The 17,678-nt window shown below is 35.8% G+C and overlaps 1 protein-coding gene across 1 annotated transcript in view; it reads right to left on the reverse strand.

The window, feature by feature from the left end:
- The window catches only part of HERC2 (HECT and RLD domain containing E3 ubiquitin protein ligase 2), a 110,592-nt gene that overhangs the window by 69,675 nt on the left and 23,239 nt on the right, over window positions 1–17,678 (reverse strand). Inside the window, exons 5-19 of the mRNA XM_026856588.1 lie at window positions 13,382–13,601; window positions 11,645–11,745; window positions 10,796–10,952; window positions 9,850–9,960; window positions 9,351–9,522; window positions 7,848–8,021; window positions 7,071–7,259; window positions 6,271–6,422; window positions 5,304–5,461; window positions 4,808–4,921; window positions 3,185–3,436; window positions 2,103–2,296; window positions 1,358–1,558; window positions 514–742; window positions 315–439 (exon numbers count right to left, since the gene is read on the reverse strand). Coding sequence (XP_026712389.1) covers window positions 315–439; window positions 514–742; window positions 1,358–1,558; window positions 2,103–2,296; window positions 3,185–3,436; window positions 4,808–4,921; window positions 5,304–5,461; window positions 6,271–6,422; window positions 7,071–7,259; window positions 7,848–8,021; window positions 9,351–9,522; window positions 9,850–9,960; window positions 10,796–10,952; window positions 11,645–11,745; window positions 13,382–13,601 — 2,549 coding nt within the window. The remainder of the gene's footprint in view (window positions 1–314; window positions 440–513; window positions 743–1,357; window positions 1,559–2,102; window positions 2,297–3,184; window positions 3,437–4,807; window positions 4,922–5,303; window positions 5,462–6,270; window positions 6,423–7,070; window positions 7,260–7,847; window positions 8,022–9,350; window positions 9,523–9,849; window positions 9,961–10,795; window positions 10,953–11,644; window positions 11,746–13,381; window positions 13,602–17,678) is intronic.

Genomic DNA, 17,678 nt, shown 5'->3' on the forward strand with positions numbered 1-17,678 from the left:
ATTTTTGCTTGAAAGATATGGGTGAAATCAAGAAAGTGAAGAACTCAATCCCACAGAAAGGTACAAAGTGCTTTGTAAAGTTATGAGCCTATTACAGAGCTTTATGAAAAACTTTGTTACTGTTGTTAAAATCGTCACTCTAGGCAACAAAAAGAAACACCCTGCTAAAAATGAGAATATGATTCATGCTTCCATACAAACTCTGGCTCAAGTTTCAGGTCAAAAGAGGATAACATCAATCCACAAACTTCAGAAAACACTCGATACATCTTCTTATTCTGTTTATATAGAACAGCAAAGCTGCTGAAACATACCTGAATTTCTGCAGTAATAGCAGCATTTAGTGCAGACTCTAAGCCTCCATCAGCCATCAAGCTGCCCACCAAGAGGTCAATCATAAATCTACGGCCTGGACTTACATTCATTTCATTTCCTGAAACTAAGAACAGAAGAAGCTATTAATGAACTACAAAAGCAAGCACAGAACAAATAGGTTTAAATCTTAGGACCAACCTGCACTGGGTAAGAGTGCCGAGAGTGCCCTAGCCCGCTCTTCTGCTGTTGGCAGCAGCACAGACCATCCACTCTGCAGCACTGCTTGAGCGGCTGATTGCACAGTATTAAGAACACCAGCATTACTCGCTAATGTTACCACTGTCTGTTTCAGGCTATTGAGCAGGATGCTGCCCAAACCTAAACCAAGGCATTCTGGATCCACCTGATGACTAATGGCAGCATGAAGCTGAAAAAAAGAAAGTAAAAAGGCAAATTTTAATTAAAAAGAGATGGGGGGAAGTTAATCCTGAAACAATCTTGTAAATTCACTGACAATACAAACTTTCATCTGTAATGGTGGCTTACCCAAGCACATAGTGAATTTAATCATATACAAAGATGATTAACTATATTTAACTACATCTCCTAAAACTCTGAACTAAAATAACCTAAAGAATAACCTAAACCGTTTCTAGTTTGTTACAGTATGTTAGGAAAAGCAGCACATCTTCAGTGACTGTCAGACCTCTTCTAAAGGGAATATTCACTCTCAAAAATTCTACTTAAAATTCTTTAAAAATGCTCAAAATCTGAGTGTATGGGCTTACTGAGTGAGTATACAAGGCTTCATCCATTTACATTTTATTTCTATGGTTCATTTTTAATGAGATCCAAAAGCTCTCAAGACAACAGAAAACAACCACTAGCTGCCAAATTTCAAAGAGTAAAAAATTATATTGTACTTATTTCACTTTTTAAATCAATAAAAATGTTTTAAAGCACATTAAGTCCACTGGTTTTGTCCAAGCAGTTTACTGAAATGTTTAGCTCAACTGCCCAACATGTAGGAAATTGAAGGTACCTGAAGCCTTAGAAGGTTTAATGTTGCCACAGCCATACACTCCTTTTCCTGAGGAGGGGGCCAGTCAGAGGAGCCATCCATTCCCTCTGTCACTTGTCTCAGTAACAGATCTAGCTGCTCAAATGTCATGGGGCAAACATCCACCACAAAAGGAACCCGCAAGCCTATTGACCATTCGGAACATGACGACCAAGCAAAACTCTATAAACAAAAACAAAAGTTTAACAGTAATTTCCAAAACATAACATGACACTGATTAGAGACAGGAGTGTAAAGCTAACATCTGTCTTCAAATATTAGCAGAAGATGCAGAAATAGTATCAGCACATCTGTTGAAGAAAACCCTCTACTTGCATCCTTGCAAACGTATAGAAAACCCCACCAATCACAGAAAAGAACACTCTCATCGCATTTTGCAAAGCTCTGTCATACCAGTCCAGATACATCACTATTACTCTGCTGCAGGAAACACTGTGCTTGACAACTCTTTTATTGCTGTACCAGAAAAAAAAACAAGACAGGTAAATAGCTACTTCTCAGAATACCCAGCAGAGGGAAAGCCAGTCATGCCTTTTTGGCAGAGAAACTGCACAAGATTTGTTTTTTCCAAGCCTTCATTTATTCAGAATAAGAAATAAGAAAAAGTCATGCAAGAAGAAAAAGACGAACTGGGACTGGTGCACTGAACTAGACTCAGTGAGAGACAAAGACAAATTGTAAATAACAATTCAAAAACAAAACTTGCCTGAGCAGGCCCACAAGCAATTCCAACAATATGCTTTGTGTCTAATCCTGGGAGAGCTGCAGGCTCTGGTTTGGTGATCCGCAAAGTATCAAAATGTTGACACTGATCATTGCTTCCCCAGCTATGCACTTCACTATCTTCAGTCAGTGCTAAACAATGGGTAGATCCAGCTGCCACGTCTATCACTTTTTTTCCTGATAGGAAAGTCAAATATTGAAAATATAACTTAAAGATTATAATCATTAGCAAAAAAAAAAAAATATCAGAGTTAAGGAAAACTCTGCTAATTACAACCATATTTAACTATGAACACACTATGGATGTCAAGGGTCTCACCTTTGCCTTAGTAGTGGATTGGAAGAGTACAGCAAAAAAGAAAAACCACGGAAATATTTAAAGATCTTTAAGAGACAGCTTAAGTATAAAAGTTTACAAGTTTAGAAGGGATACAAAATAGAAGATTTTTTTACTTAGATAGTTTTTCAGATAAGGTTCATTAAAAGCCCTCCTTATCTATGAACAGAGACTCTAAGATTATATTGTAGTCATTAGTTCAGAAGTTACTTTCAGTTAAATCATTTATCATATATAAACAACAATTTTAGGAAAGAGCAATAGAAGAGGTTTCTCTTCCTCATCCTCCCGTACAGACCCTCAGGTTTCTCACAAATGCAAAAAGTAATCTTCACTGTTACAAACTAGTCAAAAGTACTGGTACACACACAAATTTAAAAACCTTACTTGTTGCCTGTGCTATTTTTATTTGCAGGACAGTGCAAAAACCACAGGCTTTAAATAAGTGTTTCTGTGAACCTAATAAAAGCAAAGCAGTAAGAATAAAGAGAACACAAGACAAGCAGCATTTAAAGTAGTCATAACAAACTGTCTCTAAGTCTGCTAGAGTTTTAAAGGTATAAATGGAGAAGCGATGGGAGATGCGCACTATTACCTTTTTCAATGCAGCCAGAATACAGACAGAATACACAGTACCATCATTCTTAAAGTTGAGATCATTAATGCCCCGTAAAAGATTCCAACAATAAGAAAAAGAAATCTGAAGTATTTCCAGCTCTAATAATTACCTTTCAAGCCTTCCAGCAGTTTGGGATATCGAACATGCTCTTCCGTTCCATGCCCAAGTCTCTGATTGTCACCTTTTCCCCAGGTGTAGACCTGGCCATCTTTGGTTAAAGCAATAGAAAACTGACTCCCACAGCGTACTTTCACAATGTCCAGATCCTGAAGTTTTTCTATCAACTTAGGAGTCTTGCAACCATCACTGCCTCCTCTTCCTAGTTTTCCATAATCACCATCACCCCAAGACCACACTTGGCCTTTAAATCAAGAGAAAAATAACAAAATATATTGCACTGCTTTTTCATGTAATGAAGTTACCTGTTTTGACAAGCAAATTTCTAAAAATCTGAGATTCTGTAATAAGCACAATTTTCAAACTGTAATTTAGGAAGAGGAGTTATGAATTTCTAATTGTTCATGAAAATAAGGAAGAAAAATATTTGAAAAGTTTTCATGTTGATAAAACATAAGAAGTGTAACACAACATGCTCTGAAAATTCATCAGTGTACAGAAAGTCCCTCTTAGGAACATATGAAGTATAGGATTTACTGTGAATCAAGCCTGTAGTATGATCTTTAGTTAAAAACGGCCTTACTTTATTACAAGGTGTTATTTATAAGAACTTGCAAAAATCTTTTTCCACATTAAATGCCCAAATAGTCTGCAAAACCCGTTTTCTTAACTTTCAGTTCTTGTCATTCAACATTTCACAAAATGAAATAAAGTGCCATTGTCTACCATTTTTTTTTTGCAATACACTACTAAATCTAAGCCCTGATGTAGGAACTTAGAAAATGTCAAGTCATTCTGTATGTGCATTAAATAAAAATTTGGTTCAAGAATGGTAAAACCATGCATGTCCAAAAATAAAGCCTTGTTTTACATTCCGATGCATTTATGTTCCCTACTTGCATAAGCTAGTCTCTAAGGCACTCTGATAAGCAAAGGAAGCATGCAAGGAGACCAAGAGGGAAAAAAAACAAAAATTAAAATCTGGTTTCCATTTCCTGGATGAGCAAATCTTTCAAAATACTGCACATCACCATAACCACCTATATTTTAAAAGAAAAACTAGCTACAAAAACTATCTGCTTTCTAAGGATAACTCTGGGGCTTAAGCTCACACAGTGAAATTCAGGTTTTGAATCTGTCTCACTCTGGGAACCTCACTCAGGGATGCTGGGAAGCAGAATTTCAATAAAGACTCTCTTTGGCACTTCACACAGGTTAACACAGACAACTCTCCTACTCAAAATTCTGGCTCTTTTGACGAGATTTGCACTTGTATAATAATAAAATTTAGACATATATGTACATATACATAATATATTGTGTGTGTATTATACATATACATGAGAATTTTAAATATATATATCATAAATTGAAATATATATTTGCATATTCATTAAAAAATATATTGTACATACATGCATGGAACTATATTTGCATACATTATATGCAAAATGCATAAATGCACATACATATTTCCCCAAAAGGAATTTCAGCTTCCAACTCTTACAGAATTTAAGCCACTAGAAACAAGCATATTTGCAGTATAAATATCTTCAGAATGAAAGGAAGAAAAGGTAAGGTTATTTAAAGTGTGAAGTTATATTTTGCTACTAACCATTTTCAGTAACTGCAAGAGTTTGAGCATCTCCACTCCCACAGGACACATCAATGACTTTGAGTCCTTTCAGGCCTGTGACCAGCATTGGGATGGTCTGATCTTCACTGGAACCTTCAAATCAAAGTAGTTTTATGAGAAGCAAAATCAAGATAGTCTGGTAGATTCTTTTGTTTGCTTGTTGGGTAGGGGTGGGGGGCATGTTGATTTGGTTTTGTTTTGTTTTCAGATTTGAGCATCATGACTAAGCTTTATATGGTTTCTTAGGTAACTAATACAGACTTCACAGATGAGAGTCTTTTGCTTCACAAGGAAGTTAACAGAGAACAGTGTAGATTTTTCTTCTCCATACAATTGCTTACTTTCATACAACTCACAGAAATTTAGTGGTTTTGAGATGATCCCTCCTGTAATTATTTCAATTCATGTGAAACCACATATGGTTCCTCAAATCAGCTTTAGGTAAGAACTTACTTTAAGGTGTGAAGTAACATACCATGACCAAGCCTGCCATAGTTTCCTCGCCCCCATGTATACAGCTCTCCTTCAGTAGTAATGGCTGCACTATAGGTGCTTCCACATGCAATATGAACAACATGTTTCCCAGCTTGCTTTCCAGATAAAGCAGATATCATCTTCGGTTCCTCCAGAGGGCTATTTAACGAGAAAGTGACATATTTCATAGAAGGTGATTTCATAAGTAGATAATAAAAACTGTGACATACTTATCAGAAAACAATTGCTGCAATTCTACCTGCAGACCTTATTACTAGTGTGAAGTATCAAGATATACACAGAGCTATAAGCCAAAAATTACATTCAGATTGTTCAACGACATACAAAACACTGACAGTGTCTGTACTATGACTTCTATTTCCAGTTAAATTAATGCAGCATTTTTTAAAATATTTGTCCATCATAAACAAATATTATCTTTAATTACTATATCTGAACAATTAATTTCATGACAGTTATATTTCATTCCCTTATACAGTTACTCCCTTGCTTTATAGGGAATTCTGGGGGAAGACACTTAAAACCTTCAAAATATATTGATGTACACCCCCTACAGAATACCCCTGTAGAAGACTGCTCCTTCAAAAAAGCAGGACAGTAATGTTGTTGGTGTACACAAGGGAAAAAAGGAATGATATATGCAACATGACTGCAGAGGAAATGACAACCCCACCCCAACAGCTGAGTCAATGTTTTGTGTTGTGGATTCCTAAAACCATGCAATCACTACTATAGCCCTATAACCTCTATCTACAAGTATTCAGAAAGTAGCCTTAATACAGAACTGCGAATATTACAGGCAGAGAAAATATGCAGGGAGAATGCAAATTCTGTTCAAGAAGATACAAATGGCAAATGCTGAATGTGCTTATATACACAACTAAGTAGTTTTTACTATGAATTCACAACACTGGCAAATAAATGTTATGATTATTTTTATCACATACACTGTATCCCCATGGCCTAATCTTCCACCATCTCCACAACCCCAAGAGAAAACTTCACCATTTGCTGACAAAGCAAGATAGTGATGCCCATCTGAATGTGCTGCTATCTTCACAATATTTCTGGAAGCCAGACTCTGCACCAGCTGTGGTCCCTGTGAATCAAACAAAAGTAAAACACTTACAAAAACTGCTTATATTTTCCATCACTTGCCTATATACAGAATAACTAGGTACGGTTTTCCTAATGCTTTATCAAATCAGCGTGCTCAAATTAATGAGGTGAAGGTATAAAAAAAAGGATCAAATCTACTATTTGAGTCTGACAAAAATAATGCCTTGAAGTTATTTTGTTCCCATCCCTATAAAGCCTTTAGTATATTCAAGAATGGTGTTTACCTTAATCTTACAGGAAATATTAGTGACAAGTGTTCCTGTTACAGTAGGTTTGTTTGAGAAAGTACACGGTTTGGGCACTGTGTTACATCACTTTAGTAAAATCCATTTCATATCTGCAAATTTCTAAATTTGTCACCAAGGCCAGAGTACCAATGAAAGTAATTACCATTGCCTTCATGATCTCTAGCCTGACAGAAATTACAGAAGCCATATGCATTTCATCTAATGAATACAAGAGATCAAAATTAGTATTTTTGAAAGTTCAAAAACAACATAGAAGCCTATAAAAATCAGCATGTCTTCATCTACTTTTCCAAGATAATGTAAATAAAGGAGCAGACTTATGCTATGAAGTAATACAGAAAAGAATACATTTTTAAAAGCATGTAAAAAAAAGCTCTCACCAGAGTATCACTGTTGTATGCTTGTGTATAAACTCGTCCGTTCCTAGACAATATTAAAAAACGTTTCTCTGCACAGGCAATCTGCACAACGCCAAGATTGGCAAGTCCTTCACATTGAATTGGACCACTCACATTAGCATAATATTTCCAACCTATTAAACCCCAAGCAATGACCTCTTGCAGAGATCCCTAGAAAATAAAAAAATCTGTAAGAACTAATTTTGAAATACCGATTTAATAAAACGCATAGAGAAGATGATTTTTTAAACCTTTACATGTCAAATATACTCAAATCTGTGATAGTCATTATTGCCAATAGCCAATAAAGCTTACCTATTAGAAGACATCAAAAATAAAGACTTGTATGCATCATATTCAGTTTAGTCTGGTACTGAACAAGCTATAAATATATCTTTCAAGTTGCAAAGTTTAACATTTACTTTTTTCTTTTTTTTTAAATATGTCAGATCCCAAACATTTGTGAAGTTCAATCTTGAGCATTATAAACACAGGGAACAGCTCAAAATATGGCAGAATTTGCCATAGTGTTGTGATAAGAAAGAATGGTTCACAAACTATAGCATTCACTCCAAGGCTGACAGAGAGCGCTGATGTAATTAAAAAGATACCCAGGTAAGACAAATTTAGGCAACTCAAGGTTACCTTGTGAAAATCGAAAGGAAATTTGAAGAATCTTAGTTATTGTTTTTCTTTCCAAATTGACAATCAGTTACTCTTTTAGGAAAAATGCTTTAGTAAATTTGATGTTGCAGTTACCTTATGAGATGTAGGAGAGCTACACTGTGGAGGCATACATGGGGTGGCCAGACGATCTAAATGGGCCATGATCACTACAGCTGTTTGTCTCAGATCAATTGCTAGCTCATTGTCCTGTGGTAAAGTCAGATACCTTAAAAAACTTTCATTTGGACTCAGAGGGTAAGTCAGGAGCTAGAAAAGAAACAAGCAGTCAAAAGAATATTCAAGGTATTTCTATGCCACCACACATACAGATATACAACTTATTTTAGACTTGTCAACCAAGTGCAAGGTCCTACACCTGGGTCAGGGCAATCCCGAGCACAAATACAGGCTGGGTGAAGAGTAGTTTGAGAGCAGCCCTGGAGAGAAGGACTTGGTTGGAAAATTGATTATAAGCCAGCAATATATGCTCACAGCCCAGAAAGCCAACTGCATACTGGGCTGCATCAAAAGAAGTGTGGCCAGCAGGTCGAGGGAGGTGATTCTCCCCCTCTACAACACTCTGGTGAGACCCCACTTGGAGTACTGCGTCCAGGTCTGGGTCCCCCAACATAAGAAAGGCTTGAGCGGGTCCAGGGCAAGGCCATGAAGATAATCAGGGGGCTGGAGCACCTCCCTGATGAGGACAGACTGAGAGAGTTGGGGTTGTTCAGCCTGGAGAAGAGAAAGCTCCGGGAACACCTTATAGTGGCCTTCCAGTACTTAAAGGGCGTCTAAAGGAAAAATGAGGATGGACTCATTATCAGGGAGTGTAGTGACAGGATGAGGGTTAACAGTTTTAAATTGAAAGGGGGTAGATTTAGATTAGCTATAAGGAAGAAATTCTTCACTGTGAGGGTGGTGAGACACCAGAACATGTTGCTCAGAGCAGCTGTGGCTGCCCCCTCCCTGGTAGTGCTCAAGGCCAGGTTGGACGGGGCTGTGAGCAGCCTGGTCTAGTGGAAGGTGTCCCTGCCCATGGCAGGGGGGGTGGAACTAGATGATCTTTGAGGTTCCTTCTAACACAAACCATTCTATGAAATCTGTCTGCACAAGACAAAACGATTTAACCCTGCACATCTTTCTTCTTAGCAGAGGAAAATTCCAAACACACGTGTTGAGAAAACATAGTCAGACTGTGAATATAATAGAAATTTAGAAGCATAATACAACTGATTTACTATGTTTTATCAACCTCAGTAATAATTCCTAATAGTCATAGTTCAATTAACTTTAGACACAACTAAATAAAAACAATCGAAATACTCAGAAAAGTTAACTGGCCACATCGCTGAATTAATTATCACCAAAGAATTAACTCTGACACACAATGCTTACCTCTAACCTACCACAACATTGCTCCTCCACCTCAAGATACTCAAACGTACATAAAAAAACCAAACAACAGTGGTGTATATACATCTTATGTGGAAAACACTACTAACAATTTTGTTTGGATAATTTTATAATTATTTTAGCTAGATGAATGAAACTGGATACCAACATAATGCCCCTTTCAAATAATCCAGTGGTAAGTACCTGAATCTCTTCCTCAGTATTGGGCACATCTTTATTACATATTATACTCTGAAATCTTTGTAGCAAAGGTAGAAGGGGTGCACTCGTTCCCTGTGCAGATCGCTCATTATCTGTTTCCCTCGTTCCATTATCCCAAAGTTGAAGCAACAACATAACTGCAGACAACATTTGGCTGAAAGAGAAAGTTTATGTCTTCTATTAATAAGCATTTCTAAGCCCATTATCTTAGGTTATCCATATAATTCATTTTCTACATTTTTAAGTTTAGCAATACCAGATGTCACAGCTTTCCATTTTAAATAGATTATCAAAATAATCAAAAATGGATTTTGCAATCTAGCTAACATAAGATCTAAACGCCACTGCATTACAGAAAATGTTCACATGCTTTGAAACAATTATTACGCTAAACCCAAACCCAGGAAACCTGAGACAGACACTGCTCAGGCCATTCCAACAGGCAATGACGGTTAAAAATCACAGTGCTTATGCTTCTCACCTTAGTGTACCCCTCTGCACTGCCAGTTCTAGCAATATGGCAAGTGCCAAGTGTTGGTCTTGTAACGGAATGTTTCCTGGCCCTTTGGTACTGGGAGCTCCATGCACATCTCTATTTAAAAATCAAACAATACACATTAATGAAAAAGTAAATGGAAACAATACATATTTGCTTACCAAAAGCACCTATAGCACACCAAGAATCACTAAACTTACAGAAAAATGTAAAATTGGTGATGAAAGCAGGTGAGAAAAGCTGACACATTCCACAAAAGATTAACTTTAAAGAGTGGCAGCTAGGCTCTAAAACTGCCCCAAGCTTCACTATCTACTCTATAACTCTACTAAATATGTTAAGAACATGAAAAACATTTTTCACAGCTGAAATTTAAACATTTGTGATAATCACTATAAGGATGTAGTTCCAGTATTCAAAAGACAATTAATTTCTGGTAACTACTATTAAAATGGTAATTTAAAGCTTCCTTAAATAACAAGGAAAAGCAGGGGGGGGAGGGGGGTGTGTGATTTAATTCCAATGAGTGTATTTTCCTTCATATGCACAGAAGTCTGAATTATTTTACTACACTAGAAAGACACAATTAAGTGTACACATATATTCTATTACCAAACCACTCCATGTGGATAGCTTACTTTAGTGAATTTTAGGTTATTTTAGGTTTACTAGAGTTATTTTTCAGGTAAGTCTACACGCAGTGATACAGAACACTCAAATTAATTGTATAAGAAAAATCTGAAAGGAATTAAATCATATTTAAAGAGCATCATTTCAGCAGTTCATGTACTTTTTGCTTGCTGGTATAACAACATTAGAAAAGGAAAGCAATCTTTTCAATGTTCCATAAACTATTAGAGCATCAGCTGCTAAGAGATGCAAGTTTGCCACATAACAGTTACTTCAGTAATGCTCAAAAAAAGAAACTTACCCAGTCACAACAGACCTTAGGAATTTAGTAGCTCTTTCCACTACTTCCAGCCATACAGAAGATACAGTCCCTTCATCAAAAAGGGACGCCTCTGGTAGAGCTCGTAGCGCATCAAGTGATTCCTGTAACAATTCACTGCACAGGTCTGCATCTTCACCTAAGGAACACAGTAATGCTAGTTATAGTCTCAATCTTCACATGAACATTTTGACTGCAAGACTTTTGAAGAACTTATCTGCTTCACAAAAAACACATTCAGAAAGGTCAAAACTCTTAAACGAGCTCTTCCCACTATGCATTGCTGAGGATATCAGAAGAACTAGGGCTGGCTGGACAAAGAGTGAGCCAAACAGCTGCCCTGTGAACAAACAGTGCAGACAGAGACAAACAGATAGGTTGAAGTGGCACAGATAACTCTGCCAATCTCTGCCATCTGACAATCACTAACAAGTACAGAAACTAAATGGAAGTTTCACATTACTGCTCCAAACTCCTTTTCTAAGCTACTACTATCACGTAGTAATATAGTGGATTGACCCTGTCTAAAGAATAAAACTAACTTTCCTGAAACCTGGCATTAAAAATACATTCTCTTCATGAAATCCCCATTTTCCTTCCTAAGCATAAAAGTATCCCAACACAACACAGCATTGGTACTGGCTTGGATGGCTGGCTCCAGATCAACAGTATTGCTGGGCATAATACCACATAAACATAAAACACAATTATGCAAATCTAACATTAATAAACATACAGTTCTATGCAAATATTTCACACACACACACGCTTCAATGAATCATCTGTCTTCTAATAAAAATAAATCTGCGATATGCTACAGAGTAGACCTACCTGACCTCCAGGCTCTACGAAGAAATGCAAACGCAAATGAAAGTGCTGCTCGGGATCCAACTCGTGCAAGTCCTTCTACACCTTTGCCTATAGGTCTTGAGCTAAATAAAATTACATATGCATTGTCTTGATATAATTTATATAATAATAATATGCAAATGATACAAATAACTACTAATATTTGACAATTTTATAATTTAGCTATATACATACATATATATTTACACAATTTTTAAAGAATTGTAATTGTCTCTTAATGAAGGTGATCAAGATCAAAACATCAACAACAAAAATTCAGCTTCAGCTGCTTCAAAGAACAACCAATTCAATCCCCAACATCAAAAAAGCTTCACAGAGCAAAAATAAACTAGACTGGCATAACTGCCATCAGAAAGATGTCTATAGTTACTCAGAGTGAAAATATGATGGTGTATTCAAAGTACACAGACACCAGATACTTCATGTACTCATTTACTCAGGAAGTTTATACTTCTACTTAATTTGGACTGCATAAACGATGCTTATAGGCATTTCTTTTTAATGAATCTTCAATTACTGGTAATTAATTCCAATAATTTTGTAATTTCTTAGCTTTCCATTTAAGTGTCAATGTTACAAATCTCTTTGCAGCTTCTGTATGGATGTGTGTGTAAGGGAGATAACTTGAACTTCTGATAATACCCAATGGACTCACATATGTTTATGTTAACTTTTCTTTTTATTCAAGAAATCATATTAAGTAAGCTTCCCTTTGTACTTAACAGCAGGAGATTCCCTACTACATCCTCTCAGAAAGACACCAACAATTGTTTTCTTTTTAATCTCACATCAAAAGAAACTGGACTGTTTAGGACTTTTTCAAGAGAGAAAAAAATTTAAACTGGCATTTCTAGCAATCTGGTAACTTAAGTATACCAATGCTCGTTTTAATCAGAACTGAAATAAAACCAATTTCAGAGAACAGACTACTCAGTGAAAGATACCATTGTCAGAACTCCAATCCCATAATAACTAGTCATGATAGCCACTTACTGTTTCCTTTCATTTTTTAAGCTAGAGACAATCTAACAAAAATTTCCCTGGCTGAACTACTTATTCTGTCAGACAGCAACTTGTTTAGCTACTGAATACCTTCTTTAATGCCTCATCTGATCAATTTTCCTATTTTTAGGTCAATAAACTATCTAGACATGGAAAGTAACCAGGCTATTTCTTATTCAGTTAGTTCTCTGGAAACAGTTTTGTATAAAATGTACTACTACAGCATTTCTTACCCAAGCAAAGGAAAAACTACGTTAAACTTTCATGTATTCATATTTTTGAATTTGTTATGTGCCTTAACTGAGCAAATATTGACCCCAAAAAAATTATATTGTTATTAGAACCATGTAACCTCCATCTGCATAATTTCCAAAATAGGCTTATCCATAATTCCTAGCTGAGTAAAACAAAAAGAATACCTCAATAGAAGTACACTTATAACCCAAAGAATAATATCTACAGCAATGTATTACAATTAAAAACCTACTGGTATGAACAGAGACACTATAAGCAAGCATCAGCCAAGGAGGAAAACTGTATGGCTGGTAACACCACACAAAACCATCTTAAGAAATAAGAATAGTTTCTTTACTGCTAGTGTTTCATGACGAGGAAAAAAAAAAATCACATTAAGCTCTTACACACAGGTTGATAACCTTTCTATAAGTTTCTTAATGCTCATGCGTGTGTCATTACCTTTTCTTATCCACAGCAGGCAGAGGAATACTACTGCTTTTCCACTTAACTTTGACATTCTCCTGAAGAACTGTTCTGTTCAGTGCAATGAAATATCGTTCCAGGATAACTAGCCTCTGTTTTAGCCTCATAGCTGAAAGAGCTGTTGTAGCAGTTTGTGTGGCCAGAGTTTGCTGTTCCTTCACTAGTACATGAAGGCACTCCTTCAACTCATTCACATCTGAGAATCAGAGAAAGATACCGTTTTATGGGTGTTCCTCTTATATACAGTATCAAGAAAAATCAAGACAAAGTGAAAACTGTAAACCAATCAGAAGCGTGAACCTCAAAACCCAGTGAAACTCCGTTTCCATACTTAACATACACCTTTCTAATCCACTATTACATAACCATCATCATACTTAACAAGTGCTTAGACAAAGGTTATCACCAAAACTGGTTGTATGAACACATCTGAACCTTCATATTTCATGTCTGAAATAAAAGTGTCATATGAAATGTTTATGCATTTCAAAAAAACAAATTAGACAGCAAATTCTTATCATCATCCAACCTCAGTCAGACTTGCAGGCAACAACCTTGCAAGTCCCCACAAGGATACACTTTCATTTTACACTGATACATATTATCTTAAGTTTCTTAGAAGTTACAAAACTACTCTCAGAAGCTCTAGGATCACTGCCAAGAGCTGCTAAGCTTCTGAAACAAATAACGTCAGAAATTTAAGGTGCTTGCAAGTACTATTAGCAAATAAAATAACTTATGTACCAACACTAGAAAATTAATTCTTCACTAACCAGAAAAAGCAGTCCACAGCCCAAAGTCCTAGTAATCTAGTAACAGATAGTAACAAGCACACTATCCAAAAAAACAAAACAAACAAAACCAAAACAAAAAAAACCCACAACACTTTAAAATAAAAAAATTGGAAATCCTATGTTTTTTACATTCTCTGTAGCTTTAATTCCTAAGACTAACATTAATGAAGCACATTTTTAGAAGGGTTCTTTTTTCTGTCGCTTTATTAACAGTCTGATTGCTGGGCCACCCCACTCTACTTTGCACAGAATCACTGTATTCATCCCTAAGCCAACTACATTTGTTGCCTGGCTGCTACACAGAAGTACCTTTGTTTTAACTGACACTTGATTAAGGGGTATTAAAAAAAAAAACAAAACAACAACAACAAAAAAAAACAAACATATGTCTGCATGTAGGTAACGGTATTTATAAGAAGATGGACACAACCTTAAAAAATAAACCACCACAAAACCAATACGTTTTTTGGAACAGCTACCTCCAAGCTATAGAATTTTAGACACACTTATACTCTAGATTTGAAAACTATCTAACGAGGTATAACTTTTTTTGCAACTGTAACTGTATAAAGTACTTCAAAGTTTTTTCCTCTGCAAGGCATCTTTGTGTACACATCAGAGAATTCAAGTGTCCTTCTCTGCCACAGGATCACATTGCATAGACACTTCTGGTTTGTTGTCAGCCATCACCCCAGCCTGTTTTCAACATCACTACTCACATTTCACCATTTCATAATGTGTTAGATTCCATTCCCTAAGGCAATTTACATCTTTTCACATGACTATGAGGAACAACTTGTTTTTTCAACAAGAATAGATTAAAAAGTGTTCCTTGCAGTCTAGACATTTAAAAAAAAAAAAAAAAGTTAGACAAAAAGCAATAGCAGCTAATACACATTCATACCTTTACTCAAACAGATATGTGACAAAAAAGCCATGCTGTCCTTAATATCAGCCCTACAAAATTCTCCAAAGAACTCTATAGCACAGTCAAGTATCAACAAGTTACATACATACATACTTTATATGCTACTTCAGATCGCAACGTAAAGTAACATAAAACTGTGAAAGGTGTGTTTGATTTGTTTGGTTTGACTTTTATAATGTCCCTTAACTTTATGGCCATATAGAATTTTAATCAGAAGGTTTGGATGACTAGCTCCAGTATAACTCCAGGTTGATCCAACTAAAATTTTCTTTCATTAAATACCACATTTTTGAGGGAAAAATCTCAGTTGTGAAGTGTTAGCATTACTCCCAAAGTAAAGGCTTCAACAAAATATAAACCACATGCTCTGAGGCTGCTGCTGCTACCTTAGGTGTGCCTTAACCTTTATTTTGTAAGCAAAAATACAAAAAACTATCTTGCAGCACATGGTTTCTGCACTTCAGGGTATCATAACAGAACATAATCAATACTGACATGCCAGTTTCACAATCCCTATAAACATAGCATCAGAAGCAATAAAAATCAAGTTTTCTCTTCTTCCCTTCCTGAACACTAAAGCCCCATCAAATACCAGGATACAGCAATGAAGTAAGAAACAAACGCACTCTACACTTCATAAATAGGCTTTTCTTAACATTGTTCTTTTATAGCAACTGATTTAATTCTTCAGATTCATTCCCCACGTTATGGTCTCCTGTATCTATAGGAAAATTAAGGAAATAGTCAATGAAGAAAAAACAAGGCACTTTAACACATGTTTGGAAAATAGAGTCCATGTTTGGTGATACAGAAATCTAGCATTAGGTGCCAGACCCAGCAGAGTCTATGAACAGAGCTACAGCTTTCATCATTCCTTCCTGGATGGCAAATTATGTAAATGCAGATACCCTCTAAAATTATTTCTGAGAGTTGAAGAAGTAGATGAAAAAGTCCTTCACTTCAACACTTAGTTGAAGCAAGAAACACTGAGGACAAGCAGAGACCACCTACAATCCTCCAGCAATTACTTTACAAGGAACTTTCCCTAAAAGCCTACAACTGTATACCTTTCAAATCACTTTCAACCACAGTACTGCTGCTATCAGCATCCCTGCCATTCTGATGCAATAGGGGACACAAACTACTGTATCAACTCTGAATGCACAGAAAAGAGAATCCTACAGAAGCATATACAATGTACAAACATGAATCAGTACCACTTCTAAAGCTCGCTATTGTATATATACACAATATTGTGTCTCTGCAGAAAAAAAAAAAAAGATGACCTTTTATAATAGCATCTAGGAAATTAATTCCTAATGTTCAGCAATACATAGTGAGGGTAGATACTCAACATCCTACTCAATGACTCGAGACAACTGGCTCATCTGACAAAAAAAAATTAGCATTACTGTAGGTTTTTAATACCTCAGAGGTTCAATTCTGTTTTAATACAAAAACAGTCCATAGTTCCATGAACTGTGCAAAGTTTCACAAAACAAAACCTCACAATTGCTCTTTCTAAAGTAAGGAATTTTAAAAGCAAGTATTTTGCTTTCCTGACAATGAAGTCAAAGTAGTCAAATTATGACAATACAAAAACTAGAATAGGAATCAACTAAAATTCTGTCTTTTTTATGAAGAAAAAAGGCTGGAAATCATTCAATTTTCAAGCAGTTAGCTCAAAAAATCACAAAGTCTTTATAACTGGAAACTAGCAATAGGAAGACATGTTCAGTTACAATACACTATTTTCAAATACTTAAACAATGCATGCAAAAATCTTTTTTATAATGCAAAATATGATTTAGCCTCACCAAGATTCAAGCCATATAAAAACAATCTGCATGAAGCATAAACTTAAGTTTACTAAATTCAGTTGTAATAAAATTACTTTCTTTCCCCCTTCTCACCTTGCCTCCACAATCTGAAATGGATACAATTTTATTTTCTACATACTTTTTTAGCATTTCAAGAATGCAAAGGAAAGTTCACGTACAAAGTGTAGTAAAGGTTGGAACAGATTATAGTAGTCTTGTATCTCAGGCATCTCAAAACTTAACCAAGGACTGTCTTGTTTTATTAAAAGTAACACTATTTTTAAGTGAGAGATATCTATGCACTTCCTCACTTTAAATCTTCTCTCATTCCACAAGTAAACTTATCTTTACAAAAATTCAAATCATCTTTAGAAAGCTTTAAATGTATCTGGGAATCAACCAATGAAATTGGTTTCGATAAACCCTAAAGTCTGAACAACACTTATTACTGATGAACTAAGACTAATGAGAAAACAGCCTATTAATAATAACGATTCAAATTTCATCTGAGAAGGTTACATGGAACTCTTTAAACAAACCTGTTCCTATGCCACTACACCAGCCCTGGATGCTAATCATCCCTTCCAATGCTTTGCTCTGTCATTTTATGAAGGGTGAAGACACGTTACTTGCCTAATCCATACTTACAATATAAGAGTTGAAGTCATACCATACAAGTTTAAATTCTCCAACTATCATTAGCAGAATATTTGTTAACTGACAAATACAGT

This window comes from Athene cunicularia (assembly GCF_003259725.1).
Source record: "Athene cunicularia isolate RWA chromosome 1 unlocalized genomic scaffold, athCun1 chr1_part1, whole genome shotgun sequence".
Classification (NCBI taxonomy): domain Eukaryota; kingdom Metazoa; phylum Chordata; class Aves; order Strigiformes; family Strigidae; genus Athene; species Athene cunicularia.